The 19,658-nt window shown below is 44.1% G+C and overlaps 1 protein-coding gene across 5 annotated transcripts in view; it reads right to left on the bottom strand.

Moving 5' to 3' along the window:
• Window positions 1-741: 741 nt before the first annotated feature.
• Window positions 742-19,658, bottom strand: part of PTPN14 (protein tyrosine phosphatase non-receptor type 14) — a 171,772-nt gene continuing 152,855 nt past the window's right edge. For 3 of the 5 annotated variants that reach the window (XM_036860030.1, XM_036860056.1, XM_036860048.1), the window contains 3 exons: window positions 17,788-18,022; window positions 13,619-13,782; window positions 8,568-8,949 (listed from right to left, as the gene is read on the bottom strand). In XM_036860030.1, coding sequence (XP_036715925.1) covers window positions 8,821-8,949; window positions 13,619-13,782; window positions 17,788-18,022 — 528 coding nt within the window. In that variant the 3' untranslated portion in view covers window positions 8,568-8,820. Of the gene's footprint in view, window positions 8,950-13,618; window positions 13,783-17,787; window positions 18,023-19,658 lie in introns of all 5 variants that reach the window. The other 2 variants (XM_036860037.1, XM_036860063.1) reach the window with 1 other exon arrangement.

The raw sequence follows: 19,658 nt of genomic DNA, 5'->3' as shown, positions 1-19,658 counted from the left end.
TCAACTTATGTACAGCACAATCTATGTGTTTAGTGAAATTTGCTTGCCATCTCCTTTCACCCCAGTGTGGTTTTTCATGATGTGAAACAAGCCGGGACCCCTGTAGGTGAATGACTCCTTGCACAGTGATTGATTGATAGGGCTGAAAGTGGGCTCCTCTCTGAAGTGGTTATAGTGCCCCGCTGCTCATCAAAGGGACATAAAGTATCCACCCTCATCACCCGGGGTTCACCATGTGTGTCTGTGGCAGTTGTTGAGTGGCTGAAAATATGGGGCAGGGCAGCCACCTTTAAACCTAGAGATGAATTGTGCTGTTGATAAAGTTGAAAGACAAAAGCAACGATTTGGGTCTTTTGGCTTTTCTAGGCCAGCAGTTTGGGCTCTGAATGAATGACAGCTGCGGGGGGGGGGCTGGAACTTGGCATTTAATAAGGGTTGTCACTGCAGCTGTGAGTAAGCTCCACTTCTAGGTTCTTCGCTCCATTTACCTAACAAACAATCACCCCTTTCAGCTTTTTCCTAACAAACAATGATGACTTTTGGAAATTTCAAACTGATTCTTCAGTGTGATCCAGTTATACAGGAATGAAAAGTGGGTAGAAATAAATGGGCTTTAAAGAAGCGAAAAGGCAGATTTTCCCAGATACGTTTGCCTATGAAAATAATCCTAAGAGAGAAGATGTTTTCAATTAATGCAAACATACATAGGACAGAAAAGAAAGATTCAGCTGTTTTCTCTGGAAAAAAAAAAAAAAGTTTATTGCATTTGGAAGTCAATAGATATCTTTTACAAAAAAGGTTAGAATAAAGATCTCACATTTGTAAAGGCACATATGAAACATTTTACAGCAATAACAAGGGCAGTGAGAACATAAACAATACACAACTAGGACCAATAGCTCAAGACTTTATAAAAACAGATAGGAAACAGTGCAAAAATACTGTCAAAAGTCACTTTCATACACCTCTCAATTGTGTATAAAACTGGCAAGCATAAGCTTATTTACTGATATAAAAAAGCACATAGAATAGCATGCATAATTTTATTTAAGGCTTTTAATATTATTAAATTGAGAGGGAGTCTATACCAAAGTAAAGTTGACATGTGACTATTAATCACTCCCCAACTTAGGGAACGTCCTATAAATGTCTCACTCCCTCTCTCCCCTTACAATTAGTTTGTAGTGAAGAGACTGGACCTCCATCTTGCAAGGTAGCAAGTGCCCACCACGGGGAGAAGAATGTGTTCTCAGGATCCCAAGCCCCTATCTGGAATGCATTTCTCACAGCAACAATATGATTGATTGATAGATGGTTAAATGTCCAGGTCAGCCCATGCCAGCCAGATCTGGCGGACACCGCCCTGCTATTCAGCCGTGTTGGACATCAGAAGGCTTCTGTGGGCTGACCTAAGACCCTTAAGAACAAACTGCTTTCTACGTTAGGGACTTGTCTGTACGTTCGAAATGAGACCTATTAAATGTCAGTTGGTTTGAATGATAAAACAGTTCACAACATTTTATAAAACACAGACCAAGGAAAGCATCAAAATACTGAATTAAGTCTCACAACAATAGTCCAGTGAAACAAAATAGATCAGCATGTTACTTGATGTAACACAAATTACCTAAGGTTATCTAATAGTCATCTGCATATGTAAACCTTTCTTTCCGCATTTACATATCCTCAAGCAAGTTAGCTGACTATTGAAGGAACAAAGGACATACACAGGAAAGCATCTCTGATGAAGAGCAACCTTACTTTTGAAAGGATAAGGTTAATAGATTTTTAAGATTTCAAACTGGCAAGAAAGTTCAGTCAAAGGAAGTTGCAATAACATTTTACGGTACTCCAAGTTGGGGGGAAAAAATGGCTCTGAATGACAGCTCTCAGCTCTAAGCTGAAGGTATTTATTAGCTAACACTACATACAGTTCAGGGAGGTGGGAGGCCCCTGAGAAATGCTGAGAACGCCAAGCACCTCTGCTCTGAGAGCCAGCTGAGCTCAATGCAGAGCAGGGTTCCTGAGATGTTAGCAAACTAGTTCCACCCTAAGGCACAAAAAGACTCCAATCTAATGTTTTCAGCTTTTCCCCAAAACCTCTGTCAGGTGAGGCAGCCTCTGTGTTTCCCTGAAGGAGGAGGTTAGGAAGAAAAAATGGGACACATTGCAGACTGGATGAATAGCGTGTCCTGCCCCTCCCTAGACAGCGGAGAACGGATCGCAAGGCAACGTATAAATGTCCCTGCGGGGCCCAGAGCTTCACCCATTTCACCAGATTGGCCAGGCTGCGTAGAGGTGACGGTGAAGGGAACAGAGTCAGCAGGAGGAGGCTGGAAACAAATTAATCCGACTACACGTGTCATGATGCCAAACGCAGCCGCTGTGGCTCCAAGTCAGTTCGCCTCAAAAGAAGCCTGAGGGAGTGGTGCAACCTTTGTCCTAAACGGGACTGACCATCGATCCAGCTTGTCTTCCACTCCTAGTGCTGAGTGACAGTGCCCGTCGCCAAGGGGAGAAAGGGGGAAAAGACAGCTTCCTGGTTGCCGACAGCACCTAGCTATTTTCATTATGGTTCTTTCCCTTTGCCAGATTTCATTCCTTGAAACTACATAAATGCCAAATTTTATTTTTTGAAACTATATAGGCTTTTCAGGATTAAAATTAGATTTCCGAACTACATAATTTGGAGAGATTTAAGAGAGTGAGATTCCCTATGACTAGATTCAGCTGCTCTGTAGGGGTTGCTAAAAGGGTAGGGAAAGGAAAGAAAAGGTGTGCTGTCGAGAGCCGATCCATAAAGCAAATGAAAAACAAGGAAAGGCTGGCGTAGCCCTAAGTGAATGGGGTGCTCTTGGAAGAGGGTGACCCCACAAAGGAGTCCCACCTGTGCCCTCAAGTGAGACAACGAACTGCCGTTACTGCTGATATACTGACGTCTTCCTGGGTTTTATGCCCTGATTTAGAAACACGATGTGCTGGGAAGGGGGATCCGCTCTGCAGCCCCACCAGGCCGGAGAAGAGGCGCAATCAAGATGCACAGGAGCTGTGATAGCTAACTCCAGAGCCGTGTGGTTGAGCAAATCTTCTGCTAATAAGGTTGCAAGGAAAGGGAGGGCCACTAGCAAGTGAGGGGAGGTGGTCTTTCTGAGCAGTGAATCTAGGCAGGCATCAGAATCCAGAACATACGTCAAGCTCCACTGCAACAGTGAGGACACGGTTTAAAACTACGAGCGAGGGTGCGGACTTCCCTGGTGGCGCAGTGGTTAAGAATCTGCCTGCCAATGCGGGCACGGGTTCGAGCCCTGGTCTGGGAAGATCCCACATGCCGTGGAGCAACTAAGCCCATGTGCCACTACTACTGAGCCTTCGCTCTAGAGCCCGTGAGCCACAACTACTGAGACCACATGCCACAACTACTGAAGCCTGTGTGCCTAGAGTCCGTGCTCCGCAGCAAGAGAAGCCACTGCAATGAGAAACCTGTGCACGCAACGAACAGTAGCCCCCGGTCGGCGCAACTACAGAAAGCCCGCACGCAGCAACGAAGACCCAACGCAGCCAAAAATAAAATAAAATAAAAAAACAACTATGTGTGAGGGTGAAACAGATCTCCCCACTGCAGCGCGGTCTTTCCCAGGAGCACCACCTCATCTCCATCCCTCTGGCCTTATAGAAAGGGAGGGAGTAGGAGAGACATCCCCGAGTTCAGAAAATTGTTTGTGAATCAAGAACTGTTCGATAGAAACTTCAAGGCTGGTCTGAAAAGCCTTCCTCTTTCTCTTCCCATTTATAGCTCTTCTCTGGGCAAGCTTATGGCATTTTTTGGAAAGAATGATCTTGATGGCCCAAAGCGTGGCAGAAGGAACAGTGACTTTTTAGATAGATGCGTTCTCATGTTCAGGCTGCCCATCAGCTTTTGCCCTCCTGTCTTGAAACGTCCTTGAATTTATTTTTAAAATGAGAGGGCTGATCAAAGGTCCAAACAGTAGGAACTGATGCACGTCCTCCTTTTTACTGCACCAAGCAACAATAAATTATGCAGTCTTGTGAAATCGATTGATGCCAGATATTCAATGCCAGGCTCATGGACATTTTAATAGAGAACCTTTTAGTTTGGCCTTGAGGAAGAAGACACAGCTATTTTAAGCTGGAAAAAAATAAGTAAGGTAGTAAGCTGGATAAAAACACTCACGCATCTGAGTTTCTAACGGAAATGCAAAAGCTGGGAGCAGGCAAGATAAAGGTTGAGTGTTGGGCAAGCAGGCCATCGAGTTCCTCAGGACCCCGTGAAGAACAGCGATTTTCGGGGTAACACATATGAGTTGGCAGAATTTGTTTGGATATACCTGCCCATTTCTCCCAGGCATGTTGCTGTTACTTTCAATAGATGATGCATCAGTAAGGTCTTTTGCCCCAAATGTCTTAGAAGCTGAGGCAAAGACAAGAACCATTGTGCTTGCTTGCTCAGCGTTCATGGGAAGTGTCAAACATAATTCAACATCCTAGAGATTTCCACCCTATAGGGCCGAGTAGGATTATTTCAACCCTACAGGGCCAACTAATTTGTCACCCGTAAAGCTCTAGACCAATGGAAAATTTTTGCAGTCTCCATGAAAACCCCAAATTTCTCCATTTGGAATCAGTGCTAGCTGAGTTGTTACTTTGCTCACAAAAAGAAATCACTAAGTCAGAGCATGATGAGTGTCTGATAAAATCCATAGGCAATAAAATAAAACACAGTTGCAGAAGTATCTTTGGTAAAACAAGAGGGAACTGTATTCCCACAAAGAGCCATCTTAAGAGCCCAACAGTAATTACTTGGTGCTTCTGGAAATTTCTTACTCTGGGATCCTGACAGTTACTCCCGACACGAAGAAGGAATGAAGGGTAAATTCACACTAATATGGCTCTGACTCAATCCCCAACCCTTGAGTCTAAGCTCCCTGGCACACATCTTAGAAGGTTCCTGCATTTGCCCACCCCCTGACCTCAAGTGATTGACAGATCTACCCCCCAAAGAAAATCAATAACTATACCCACTTTCTCCATCCCACGCACCACTGGAAGTGGGGAAGAGAGATTCAAAAGCACATTCTGCTTTGTGACTCTGGACACCTCGGGCCCATATACTGTGTTCCATAACCACTGGGCTGAGGTCAGCTAATACAGACTGTACATCAAGAAAGGATGGCAGCTAAAAACCCCCTAGTCATGTGCCTGATGGCCAACCCTGCCTATGAGAATCCAAAGTGCACTAACATCTCTGCAAAGAGTGACTCCAAGCCCCAGGAGATGGCCCACTCAAGTGAGGCAAGGGTTGCCGTAGCAAGGCAGTGAGTTCACAAAAAGAGCCAAGCCGCCCATGCTTTCGTGTTCATTAGCACTTGAGAAATGACATATGGTGCGTTGGGATCCATACTAATCGGGGAGGAGAAACAAACTGTACGTGTTAGGTTGATCCATGTGAATTTTCTGTTATCGTAAGTAAAATATGGTCCAAATATTGGAAATTTCATATGGGTCAACCTATATTAAAGCTGGAAAAGATAAGAAAGGTAGGCAGTTGGATAAAAGTGCTGACTCACTGTACCCACTGGTGTTTATAACAGAACCACAAAAGCTGAGTGTAGGCAGGATAAAGGTTAAGTGAGTCCTGGGCAAGCCAGTGGGCAAGTCCCACAGGATTTCACGCAGCGGAGCCCACAAAGACCCTCTCTCCACGCCAGTGGGGGAAGGGGCCAGAGATGGCCACAGGACTTGGAGGCAAACAATCACTGACTAATTACAGTCCAAAAATAGTTCCTCTTCTCAATCTAGGACCACAAATGTTGTAGAAGTAAAATTCTCTCTATTTAGGGTTCTCGGAAGTTTATTACTCAGAATATTCCACATTTGACATCCCTGCCTAAAGCTGCCAAATCCTCCTTTACTTCCTATCCAGGGAAAGTGGTGTCTAAATGTAAATGAGACCAAAAGGTGGTGTCCCCTTAAAGCCCAAGGAATCCAGTAAAGCACAACAGGACACGGTTCGGCTTTGCAAGCAGTCTCAGCTCAGCTCAAGGACGAAGACATCAAACTCAGGCCCCCTGGTTCAGGGACCACAGTAAACAAGGAGGAACACTGGGTCAATATATCCAAATGGGAGTGGATGAAAGAAACAAAACATTTCAACTGGAAAAACTTCAAAACCAGAGGCCTGAAAGTGTTGGGTGGCTTTGTTGTAAGATGGTATCTTTTTTTTTTTTCCCCCTCCATTTTTGATTTTCTCCCTTCAAGTCGAAACTGCAGCAACAGACCCCGATAGCTCCGGCTTCAGACTTGATACATCGTCAGGAACTCACTCCAAAAGCTCTAACTAGATAACTAATTTAATACACTTTGCTTCAAGGTTTATTCCTTGGCTTGCTTCCCAGATATAAAGCATCTCTGGGCAATTATTATGCAGATGCCACTGAAAGGACTTTAAATGGCGCCTGCTAATTTAACAGGAGATAGGTTGGCATTTACTGGAGATGTGAAAAGGAAGGCAAAATGGGCTCAAGGGCCAAAAGCATTTGTTTTTAAAAACAAAATATGGGGAATCACTTTTAAATGTTTTCCTTTGAGTTTCAATACAAACTTTGGCTAAGAAATTGGATACTGAACCTAACTTCTTTGCATTTTGTGCATTCATGAATATTCCCAGAGCACCAAGTGGCAACAGTGGATGAGTTGAAAGGAGGGCCGTGAGTGATAAGCTCAAAGAGTCAGCAGATCTACACGCTGCCCACACGAGACATTTTAACACTGCCCACATTGGGGCCTGAGAGACGAAAGAGAAATACCGAAGTGGTTCCTCAAACAATAAACCAGTAACGGCAGACCAACCGTTAAAACATCCCTAACAGCAGAATATCCCAAGGATGGAAAGTCCCTAAGGAAAAGGAAACAATACCTCTTTTCTTGCTGATGATCCAATTTCTGAGCGTCTCCTAGTGAGGGTTACGAGCTCTGATCCACTGAAAATACATGTCATACTAGTGGTTTTCTTTTTCAGATCACACAGCAAAATTCCAGAATCTATGGCGCTCAGCTGAAGTTCCACTCCTTGACTGATTCTTTAGACCTTGGAAGAGAAGGTAGGAGGCCTTCCATCGCCAGATACTGAGTCCAAATACAGAGAACCACCACCATAACACCTGGCCAGATGTGAAACCGAGTTGATTCATACTCCAAAGTAGTTCATCAGGAATCTGCTTCCACACCCGCCTGGTGTGGTGACCGGAAGCCACAAAGGCGCACTCTTTCTGGTCGATTGGATGCCATTCTTTCTTTGCATTTGCAGCTCAGGAGGGAAAAAAAAAAAAGGTAGCAGTGGAAGAAGGCATCATGGAACACCCGCAAAAGTCAATTTTAAGAACAAAGCCACAATTAAAAGTTGCATCAAGAAAAACTAGACAGTAGAGGGAAGAATTCCCCAGAAGTCAGCAAGAGGGAAAATGTGCAGAACATTTATTTATTGTGTACTAACCTACAAAATTCAGAAGGACGATGACCAATGAAGGCACAGAAGGAGACGAACTAAGGACTGAGCTTCAAACTGAGGGCAGGGTTAATACCACAACTGACCAGAGTGGGCTGTATGGAGAAAAGGAAAGCAGCACACATCTCACCATCTTTCAGCAGGTGGGCCAAGATTTCAGCAGGTGCAAGGTCCTGGGCGGGCTTAGTTCCGATCCTGCAGGCCAAAGGCTGGAGGTGCTAGCAGCACAGCGGGGATGACACTTGGGGTGGCTCCTGGCAGGGGCCCTGCCACCTGAGTGCCAAGGAGCCCCCATACATCAGCTTTCCCAACCGTTTCCTTTATAACCTTTCCATGGCACCCAGCACCTTGACCTTCAGATCCCCATGAGCACACACTTCATATTTAAATAAGAAACAATATCAAGGGCCTGCCTGTCTCCTCTTTCTTCCACACTGGTCTATTATCTTCTCTCAATCAGGCAAGAAGCCTAGCTGCACAGACAGCCTGGCCCAGGGCCTCGAAGGCCACCAGACTAGGGTCCACTGAGCCAACAGGGAGAAGCAGCAAATATCAAGGGTGCAATCTCCAGCAGGGGAACAGGCTCCAGAGCCCAGAATAAGGAGTGGTTGAGAAAGATACAACACAGAGTCCTCATTCATCCCGGGCAATGGCAATCACTGCATTGGAAAGGGAGCATTTCCTCTAGCTGTTCCTGTCTTTAACTCAAGCCTGGGAGGAAAAAAAGAGACTACTGAGGGAGAGGGCAAAAAGGGGAAAGGGAAGGAACTGCCCATCAAGCCACAGGAGCCCCCAAATATAAGAAAAGAGTGTTGTTCTTCTCCCTCAGGAAAGGGTCTTAGCCCTTATCTTTATATTTTAGGATGAACTCATTTTCTTGCCATCTTTGATTTGGACGTGAGCAATTAGGCTGACAAATTTCAGGGCTGGTTACGAATCTGGCTGCAACTTCACTAGAGATGTGTTCCCTTATGCCTCTGTCCCCCAAATAATCCACCAGGCAACCCTCCCTACTGACCTATTACAATGCAGATCGGTCAAAATGTGGTTCAGATGAAAAGTACTACATTATTGTGAAAACTGCATTACGATGATTCACAAAGGTTATTCCAAAGAGGGGAAAAAAATAAATTATCTCATATAAAATAATACATGATGTTTGTGAATGATCGTGGCTCCTGTCTTCAGGGAGCCCGTGGCCTGCCTGCTCCGGCCATCCGCGCCCTGCTGGGGGAGCAGATGTTGTCTGGAGGTGCTTCCCCATCTGTAAGATGGAGCTGGGTGCCTCTTCCGGGGGGTTAAATGAGTCTGGAGTTTTGGAGGAACTGGATGAGGACCTGGTAGACAAACTTGTACTGAGCGATGGTCTGGATCATGAACATCCTTTGCTCCCTGAGGAGCCTCAGCATCATGGGCACTTCCACCTTCTGCAAGAAAAGAGAAGAAGATCCTGAGATGGGGTGGGGGGGGTCTTCCCTTGGCTCCTTCCTCATTCCCTCACCCCGGAAGCACTCACTCGCTGCCCCTGTGCAGGTACAGGAGAAAGCCAAAGACAGCCCCCTCTGGGTTATCCCAAATCAAAGACCCTAACAGCAACTGGAGAAGCTGGTCGTCATGTACCACTGGTGTGATATTTTAACTACAAACCAGTCCACTAGAGAAAACAGAGAGGCTGGAGTTAAACCCGATCGGTACTCTTAACGCTACCATGGCCTAATGGTAGGATTTAAGCCCTTTCTGGGTCTTCATTTCTTCATCTGTAAAATAAGGATAATGACGCTTTCCTCCAATGGCAGTGCGGCCTTGGCCAAGTTAGTGACATTTCCTCGGCAATAACACGGGGTGATAAACAGTACCCTCCTCAGAGGATCAAATGAAGAAACGCATGTAAAGCATTTAACCCAGTGTCTGGCACATAGTAGGCTCTTAATAAAGACTACTCACTGTCTCATTAATATTAATGAAATAAGAATACTCATGCCCCTCCTGCTACCCCACAGGATCGCAGGCATAACCAAGTGAGATAATTTATGTGTAAACCTTTAAAACATCAAAGCACAATCTCTGGATACCAGTCATGCATGTTTGGAGTGAAAGTCTTTAACTAACGATATCTTGAGTATTAAATGAGATTGCCAATGTGTAAATTCTTTGAAGATCTCCAATGGAAAGGAATTAATACAACGGATCATTGGTGCCATGGTGTCCCCTCACTCGTGTCACTTTCATCCTCCTGGACCAGCCAAGGCAGAAGCACCATGGAGTCAATGTGCCATCATGGCCTTGGTATACTTCCCCCTGCTCTGGGAGCCCTTAATCCAGGCAAACGACCACACCCACGAAGTTATTAAGGACTGAGCAAGCATCAGAAATAAAATAATAAAAACTCAGCTGTATGTCTTTTCTAACTTTACTTTCAAAAGTCATTTCAGCTATTTCCAAACTTTGTGTAGCTACAATACCATACATGCCATCCTGTTTAGTCGCTCTTCTCCAAAACTAGTTAAGTAATACCACAGATTTAAAAGGGACAAGTCCCTGGTAATAAGCAAAGAGAAAAAGGCATGTGAATCCTTAAACTATTAGTCAAAATACAGAGCCTAGACCATAAGCTTCTGATGGTAACTAGTGGTTCTGTGCCTAAACTCTACTCCAAAGTGACTGACATCATGATACACAACACAGAGCACCTAATAATGAACTGAACATAATACATGATAAGCATTACTCTGTGTTGGGCACTGAATATAAGGATAGAATAAGGCTGCTCCTACCTCATACCCATCAAAGGCTTTGACAAGAGAGGCAGGGTCACACAGAAGCTAAGAGCTCATCTCCCTGTGCCTCAGTTTCTCTTTGTTAGATGACGGTACTAACAGAACCTCTCTCGTAGGGTCATTGTGAAGGCTACAAGCTGTAAGGTTCTTGAGATAGTGTTGGCACATGGTAAACACTACATACACGTTAGCTGTGGTTATTATAATATTTTCATTCTCGTCATCATCACAACCACCACCACCTCCTCTCCCACCACCATCTCCTTTACCTCTACCCTCTCCTCCACTTCCATCTCTGCCACCACCACTATCATCATGGTCATCACCATCTCAATAGCCTGTAAGACTCAGCCCCCTCAGGCTGACTCAAGGACAGTATACTAGCTGATATAGGGCAGTTTGGAGACAAGACAAAGTTTCCCCTGGTCCTCAATGAAAGAATCCTTCAGCTTGCCTTGAAGATGCACTTCCACAGGCCCTGCTGCCCACTGTCCCTAACCCAAGGAATCCGGAGGCAGCTGATGCTTGCTCCATCTTGCTTAGAAGACATCCCTCCCACCCCCCTACTCTATGAAGGAGGGATAACCAATTCAGAAAAGCAGCAAGATCAAGACATCTTGCTTTCTGGCTAGTGAGAACCCGACCTTTTGTAATTTAGCTAATCTGGGACAGGTGGCCGAGAGAGTCTCACAAACCATGAAACTGGTACATTCTGAAAACAAATGTATGGGCATTAAAATGTTATAGCTAACATTCAGTGACCAAAAACAACAGGGCACAAAGAAGCTTCTCAGGGCAGCCCAGGAGAATCCCCTCGCAGCTCCCCGACTTTACGGTCAAGCATCTTTGCTCCAGGAAAAAGAAAAGGCATTTCACTGACAAAACTAAAACTCTATGGATTATAGACCAAAACATAAAGTATCCTAAATCCAGAAGCCATGGAAAGAAGACGGGAAAGTTTAGACAGGAGAAAAATGGGACTACCAATTTTATATTGATTTAGCAAAATCTTTTGTTTAAAAAACAAAGAAACATGGTTCCACGCCTCTTCTAAAATAAGGGTTTGAATTTTACTAGCCAGGTCTGAAGCAGAACAAGTAGAGACCTTTTTTCTCCCTAGCCGTCTACCAACAGCAATTATGGGAAATGGGACAGATAAGGCTGGCTACATGTGCTAGGGGAAGGGAAGTGAAAAATATGAGTCATCTTGCTATCTTTGAATATCAATGGGAACAGAAGTCCTTTTCGGACTGACCACATTCCAGTAAATGTTCTGGCATACAAGTGGGCATTGAGGAAATCTGCTATGTCTGGATACACCCTAGAGAATTTAATCACCCTGAGCCCTCACCGAGTCCACTCAAGGCCCTAGTGGCTGAACCCCTTACTCTGTACCACGCTGGCTCTGACATCTGTTGTGTTCCACTGGGCCAGTGACATCTGGTGATCGATGAGCCTTCATGTCATCGTATTACTGAGGTTCAGCTTTTGATGGGTCTCCAAAGAGCTCTCAGAACACAGCGATCCTTCATGTCAGACCAGACTGACAAAACAGCTTCTCAAGTTGAAAAGGAGGAAGGGGGAACAGAGGAAGAGCGCACGGGGAATGCAGCAAAGAAGGGGAATTTGGCGAAGAAAGTGACATGAGGAAAAGATCTCTAAGTGGGGAGGGGATGGTGAGGCCCTTCTTCCTCCCCAGGAACCCACGGGTGCTGCCAGCGGAGCTCGGATATGCTTGAGCCATGTGTACCCAGATTCCACTGCATCTTAGTCCATCTTCCCAGCAGTGAGCGGATCTGGGACTTACTGCCGAGCTATTCACTCTACTAGAAACTCCTAGAGACTTCTAGTAGTGACAGAGAAGCAATCAAGAAATCTCATTTGAGACAAAATGATAAAAACTCATAGAAGATGACGAGATTTCTGTTATGTAGACTCAAGTGATTCCATGATGGGCATTTTGTTCCCCAACAGAATGTTTGTTTGTTTGAACAATAGGCCACATGTGATATAACTCCTCTTCTACTTTTTAGCAGCACAAGCATTCATATGTACAGACTGAAAGTTTCCAAAATTAACTTTTTATAGGCAGGGAACTTAAAAATCCTTTGAACATATTTAAACTGGGCATTTATTGTTTTCTGAGAAGTTTGAATATAACAAACTCCATGGGGCAATATTTAATCTGATCTTCAAACCATTGAGTAAATACATATATTGTTATATAAATTCCTTCACAGAACATGCATTATAACATTTCCTGATTTTAAAACTATCAAACCGCTTCAAAAGTTTCCTTTGATTCTCCAAGCTGTACAATTTGGAAACTGAACAAGAATCAAATGACACTTGGCATTTGGAGGCAGAGTGAAGACAGGAAACAATTCAGGGCCAGGAGGTGAAAGACCTCACTTCAAACCTTGGCACCACTGCTTAAGAGCCACCTGGCACTGGACAAGCCACTAGATTGTTTCTGGATCTCAGCATCCTCATCTGTAAAACCGGAACGGGACGTGTGCTGCTAGTGGTGATTAAAGAGCCTAAGAAAAAAAAAGTGAAAGCCATCTAAAACCCCTAAAGCCGCCTGTGAGAATAGAAGGCAGAAGAATTGTTCTTTAGCCTTTGATTGCTATTTGTCTCATCTCTACAAAATCAAAAGCCCCTCGGTGTAACTCCCTGACCTACAGCAAGAAGGGAATGCCACACACCGTGTGGGCACAAATTCAGCCACAGCCCGCGTCTATGGGAGAAAAGCTGGGCCTCCAGCCTCAGCAAAGGCAGGCCACGTCTGTGCCCTCGGATTATCTACCCGGCTCTGCTACACACCACTGCCAGTCTAGACAAGAGCAAAGAGCCCCCTCAGTAAAACTCCCCACTAAAGAATGAAAAATGTTTTTAAAGTACACACATTTTCACGTAGGAGTTAGGCCAAAACACATCCCAGAAATGCAAGACGCCTCTATACTATATGCGACCCAATAACCCACTGTGGAAAATTACCCACAATAAAACCAGACCTTCTACGAAACACTGCAGACTTTTGGAAGTTGATGCCAGCAAAGATCAGATTTTCTAAATGTTGCCTTTCTCACAGTTTCAACTCTTTTTCTATATTATCTGGGTCTCTACACAGAGCAGTGAAAGGCAAAAGATCAGGAAGGTTGTAAATGTCAGAGTCCAACTAGGAATCACGGGTCTGGAAAACTCTCGTCAGGAGAGAGGAAGTTAAACAGTGGAAATAGAAGGGCACAGGTGAAGGTTTGGCCATGGTGTAGCTTGGTCCCCAAGGTGGAGGATTCAGAAGCCCAGAATGACTTACTTCATTATGCTCCAGGCAGTAGATCATCAGCTCAGAAAGGATGACCACGCCGGTCCTTCCCACCCCAGCACTGCAGTGGACCACGATCGGGGGGTGCTGGTTCTTGGTGCTTTCCAGCATGCTGTTGGTATGGCGACGGACCGACTGGATCTCCTCCAAGTAGGCTGCAAGACAAAATGCAGATCTTGTCACTGATGTCCTGCATTGCTTTGCATACAAGTGAGGGGAAAAAAAAACTGACTGTGAATTTTTTTTTTTTTAAGTGACAACAATTTACAGTACTTACAAGACACTAATTATTTGGCTGGTACCCACTCTACAGTCCTGGATCCAGAAAGGACCAGCTGGGAGTCAATTAGTCCATGGGAGAATTTGTTCTTTAAATTAAATAGTTCTTTTTTAAAAATTAAATTCTGTCTTCCCCTCTGCAAATCCCAAAGTCCCCCAAGCAGATGATTCTCGACATTACTTACAGCAATTCCTACTATTAACAGACTGGGATCAGACACCAGCTAGGTCCCCTTGAAATGCCCGCCTGTCAGAGCCAATTTCTGGTGGGAAGAGCGTCCATCTGCCCTTTCTTCCTTCCCCTCACTGAATGAGTGAATGTCAGCTGAGGCTTGACTCCATTTTTAGATTATAAAATAGACTCTGGGGAGCCTGGTTTTCAGCTTGGATCCCACGTGGTTATGTGAGTAGCTTCAGATAACCCCCCTTTCCTGGAGGCAACATGTGGGTGGGGTGTGTGCCACGTGCCCCGTCAACATCTGCTTAGCCCCGCAGGGCTGTGCAGGAGACTGTTCGCTACTCCAACTGGACACAAACGGAAAATTGCTCAACCCGAGCCTTAAAGACTATTTTTTTTAATGGTCATGAAAAAAAAGGAAAAGTATATAAATGCAATCCTCAAACAATCCAAGAACCGGAAAAAGTCAATTAGTAACTGAGATTTTATAGTAGCTAGTTCAGGGGAGAAGCAGATTTGAAGGTTCCTGATACTCAGAAAATCTCATCCCAGTGCAGCAGTGTAAAACCAAATGAGGAGAAAAACTCAAACTGCTGAAGAGAAAAGAGCATTCAAACCATTCTCGTAATTTTAAAAAATTAATTAATTAATTTATTTATTTATGTTTGGCTGTGTTGGGTCTTCGTTGCTGTGCGCGGGCCTTCTCTAGTTGCCGTGAGAGGGGGCTACTTTTTGTTGCGGTGCGTGGGATCTAGGTGTGCGGGCTCAGTAGTTGCGGCTCGCGGGCTCTAGAGCGCAAGCTCAGTAGTTGTGGCTCATGGGCTTAGTTGCTCTGAGGCATGTGGGATCTTCCCAGACCAGGGCTCGAACCAAGGTCCCCTGTATTGGCAGGCGGATTCTTAACCACTGCGCCACCAGGGAAGTCCCCATTCTCGTAATTTAAAAGCACCTGTTTACACACAATGACTAAGAACTCCAATTTCCTTTATAACCTCATTTAATTAGTAATCTGAAATAGTTTACCCAAATAAACGTTTACTACCACCACCATCACCACCACTAATAATGTAAAATGAGATAGAACAAAACAAAAGAGGGAAGGCAATCTGAGGTGACTAGATAAGGTAGCTGCTATTGGTACCAACATGAGCTAAATACTGAGCATGGAATTCCCTTCACAGTTTTTTTTTCCAAAGGGGAAAAGATACTAGGCAATAACATTTTCTGATGGCAGGCAATGTTCACATACAAGAGACAAGGTTTTTCTTGTGCTAAATTTAAGGAGAGAAGTAAAAGGAATATTGATCAATAAAGAAGATGCCACCATCATGGGGAATTTCATGAAACACAGAGAAATTAGATTTAAGCAGATTCTTTCTCTAGCAATCATATTAATAAAGTTCCTTAAGGTGTAACTCAGTGAAGACCTCTGGAAGACAGTTTGACCCAGTTCCTCTGCATCCAAGTAATCTCATTTAAACACAAACAAAAATCTCCTAAAATTCTCAAAAACCTAAAGAGCCAACATTTCTAAGACCCTGCTCAGCACACTTGTCCTGAGTTTCTTAGAAAGGTAAATTAATAAATACTGTTTAAAAATATGCTCTATATTTTTCAGTAATTTAGATTGGCTTTCCTTAAATTGGTTCTGATTTAAAAGATTTGATTATAATTTTAACTATCTTATAAACTCAACCTTTAATCAGATCTGTTAGCCAGTCATCAAACGGATCTACTTTTATTGTTTCCATTTTCTGAGTCTTGCTTCTAATAAAGCAATTAGCAAAACAGTACCAGAAAGGAATAAAAAGAACACTGTGATGAGGAAAGAAAGTTCTGCAAAGGTCACTGTGCTCATTAATATTTTGAGCTGCAGGTAACTGTTTGACCTCAGGCCAACCACCAACCTGCCCTAGATCTCGTTCTAGATCCTTTGATTCCAATCATCGTTCTTACTCTCAGTGTCCGACTCCTTAAGAACCGTCATCACTTTAATGAAAAATGAAATAGCTGCATTGATCAATAAGTGTGCATCAGAATCTTTCTGTTGGAACTTGTGAAATGGTACTTTTAGGTACTTGAAAACCTATTCTCTCTTCTCTCCCCCACCCCTCCTACTCTAAATGAATGTCAAAATAAAAATCAAGGTCTTGGGCTTCCCTGGTGGCGCAGTGGTTGAGAATCTGCCTGCCAATGCAGGAGACACGGGTTCGAGCCCTGGTCTGGGAGGATCCCACATGCCGCGGAGCAACTGGGCCCGTGAGCCACAATTACTGAGCCTGCGCGTCTGGAGCCTGTGCTCCGCAACAAGAGAGGCAGCGATAATGAGAGGCCCGCGCACCGCGATGAGGAGTGGCCCCCACTTGCCGCAAATAGAGAAAGCCCTCGCACAGAAACGAAGACCCAACGCAGCCAAAAATAAACAAATAAATAAATAAATAAAATTAAAAAAAAAAAAATCAAGGTCTTGACCTTCTCCAACCTCCCTTTGTTGTGGCCACAGGTCTTCTGCCAGCTGGTGAGTCAACAACGTAGAAAGTGTAGTAAATGTGCAGGGCACCCTCAGGCCTCCTTCCTAGCTGGGTAAGGAAGGAGTGGGGTTTCCTGCAAGTGCAGGATGTTGAGGCAAGTCTGTGGAAGGGAAGGAGGCTGCTTCAGCCATCCCCAAAGACATCAGATCTCACCTCTGAACTATGATCGCCGGCCTGTCTTCGTCATGAGACCGCAAGAGCCTTTAAAACAAAGACTGCTTCGCTTCTGCGTTCTAAGAGCCCGATTCAGTGCCCGGCACGTGGCGCACACACACCCAGTTTTTGGCCTTACAAATAAAGTACTGCATACAATCTGGATGAATTAGTTTCTAAGATAACCATAGCTTGAAAACTACACATAGATTGATGAATCCAAAAATGATAGTTTCAAATACTACAAGTTGATTTCAATAATTCTTAGTATCTTTAATCGTAGGTATGAGAAACTACTAATTGGGATTTACTGCTGTAGGAAATACAGGGCTTCCGAGATATAAATTTTCATGAGAAATTTTTAAAGTTGTTTTTTCTTTATTTTATTGCTTTGTGTGTGTGGTTTTTTTTTTTTTTTTGGTTGTGGTAAAATATACATAAAATTTACCATTTTAATAATTTTAGTGTACATTACATTAAGTGTACAGTGGCATTAAGTATATTCACAGTGTTGTGCAAGCATCACCACTATCCACTTCTAGAAATTTTTCATAGTCCCAAACAGAAACTTTCTATCCATCAAACAGTATCTTCCTATTCCCCTTCCCCCTTGCCCCTGGTAACCTCTATTATACTTTCTATCTCTATGAAGTTGCCTATTTTGGATAACTCATGTAAGTGGAATCACACAACATTTGTCCTTTTGTGTCTGGCTTATTTTATTTAGCATAATGTTTTCAAGGTTCAGACACGTGACATGTATCAGAATACTAAAGGTCTAAATCAAGGTAGAACCGATTAGTTTACCATATTAGCTCATCTGCGTAAATGGTAAAGAGAATATGATAAATGCCATGTATTAGTCTTCTTTGTTCTACACATACCACTGAAGTATTATATGCTGAATGTTGTAATACTTTTGCCACTTAAGAGAAAGTAGACTCTCTTTCCATTTCACCTCCAACTGATAAGACCATTATTACTGTTGGTAAAACCCCGACAGGGAAGAAAAGACTTACACAAAAATCCTTGGACATCCTCTGGGCAGCCGTGATCTGGCCAATCAGTATATTGCAAATGCCACACTGTCCTTTCCTGCCCGGACAAAAGGTGCTTGACCTTCAAGCCTGTGGTTGCATAGCAACCGGAATCTGTTCGGAACTTTGTGGTGACCTTGAACTTGCCATAGGTGGCTGAGCTGTGCTTGGAACCCAGTTTGGGCCAGTATCGGTGGCTCTTGGTTCGTCCGCCTTCCTGAATCAGACACAGAAGCAAAATTGGACATGAGTCAGGGGAAGCTCTTATCCTTTTAATCTTAAAATCTTAAGGACAGTGGAAAACTTGAATGGCTTCTAAGTCACTGACTCAGTAGCATCATGCAGTGTCTATCCCAGAGTAGATACCCATACATCTTAGCTAACACCAACAATAAGATTTACCACGCAGTTATAGCAATGGAAAAATTTAAAGATTCACAACGGGACTGCAGTTGAATGTTAGAGAGAAGAGCCAGGGTGAAGACCAGAGGCGGGAACAAGCTAGGTGTGTTCAAGAAACAGAAAGGCCTTCAGTGTGGATGGCAGAGAGGAGGTTAGAAGGCCTCCTGGTCCACGGTAGGGAGTTTGGATTTCACCCCATGGTCAGTGGGAAGCCATCCAAAGGTGATGAAGTGACTTTAAGCAGAGGAGTGACAGATCCCAGTAATCGTTCTAGGTCATGCTTCTCATGTCGGATGCTCGGCCCTGGGCTCTCTCTGTTACACCCCACCAGCCACTGACGCTGTCTTTATCATCTAGTGTCAATCTCATGTTTTTTTTCAGCCTGACCCATTTGTTTTAGTTCCATTGACAACTGAAGCAGAGGAAAACTGGCTTTACCCCTCTTCTCTCTCCCTTAATTTTATCATCTTTTCTGGGGGTATGCATTCTCAACCATTTACAAAATGGGGTCTATTTTAAAGTTTTGCACAGTTTTGATATCATAGGAGTGGGAGCGGGGGTGGATGAGATGGCAGCTTAGAAGGGGACCCAGCAGAAGTGGGTGGAGCGAGAGGAGAAATGCCCAGCGTACGGAGCTGGGGGAATGAATGGCAAGTGAAGGCTGGCCTGCTCACAAAGCAATACATCTCTGGGTGACACAAGTAATCTTGCCCTGATTCTTCTGGTTGAATTGAGTCTTCTTAAATTTGAAGCACACCTGCCTCTTTTATTTAACCATCCTGTGAAAGCAGGTTTGTCTGAGGCCTTTAATTTATATAACTGCTGAGCACCTACATCAATTACAGATTTCAAAAGACTGTAAGTCTCTGGCTGCCTCACAGATCACTGGATTTTGTTCCTAAAACTGGTCCCTTCTTGTCACTCAGGTTTCAGCTCAAATGCAACCTCCTCAGAGGGCCCTGGGCTGCAGTCTAGTCTAAAGTAGCCCCACGGCCACCCTCCATTCCATTACTGGTTTCATTTTTTTCCATGGCACTTACCACTATCCGAGCTGACTATGTTCACTTTTTACTGTAAATCCCACTGGGATGTAAGCTCCCTGGGGACAAGGATCATGTCTGTTGTGTCTACCCTGGGGTCAGCACAGATGGTAAGTACACACTGTTTTAAGTTGAATGAATCCCTTGCAAGGATGTAATTCGATAAAGTGATAAAACTAGAGATTTTCAGGAACATTTACTCTTTGTGGGAAGGTGGGACAGAAGGTCAGCCTAGAGAAGTACAACTGGCCTGAAAGAGCCCAAAGTCTTTCATCACTACCTTCTAATGGGCTGTTCTGGAAAGCATCTGCTCAGAAGAGTTAATGAAGGGAACATGACTTTTTTTTGTTTTCAGTTCTTTCTGTTCCCCATCCTTTTAAAGTTGTTAGGAAAGGGATATGCAATACCATA

Source organism: Balaenoptera musculus, chromosome 1, assembly GCF_009873245.2.
Source record: "Balaenoptera musculus isolate JJ_BM4_2016_0621 chromosome 1, mBalMus1.pri.v3, whole genome shotgun sequence".
NCBI lineage: Eukaryota > Metazoa > Chordata > Mammalia > Artiodactyla > Balaenopteridae > Balaenoptera > Balaenoptera musculus.
The sequence above is the reverse complement of the archived record's forward strand: the minus strand, read 5'-3'. Positions and strand labels throughout refer to the sequence as shown.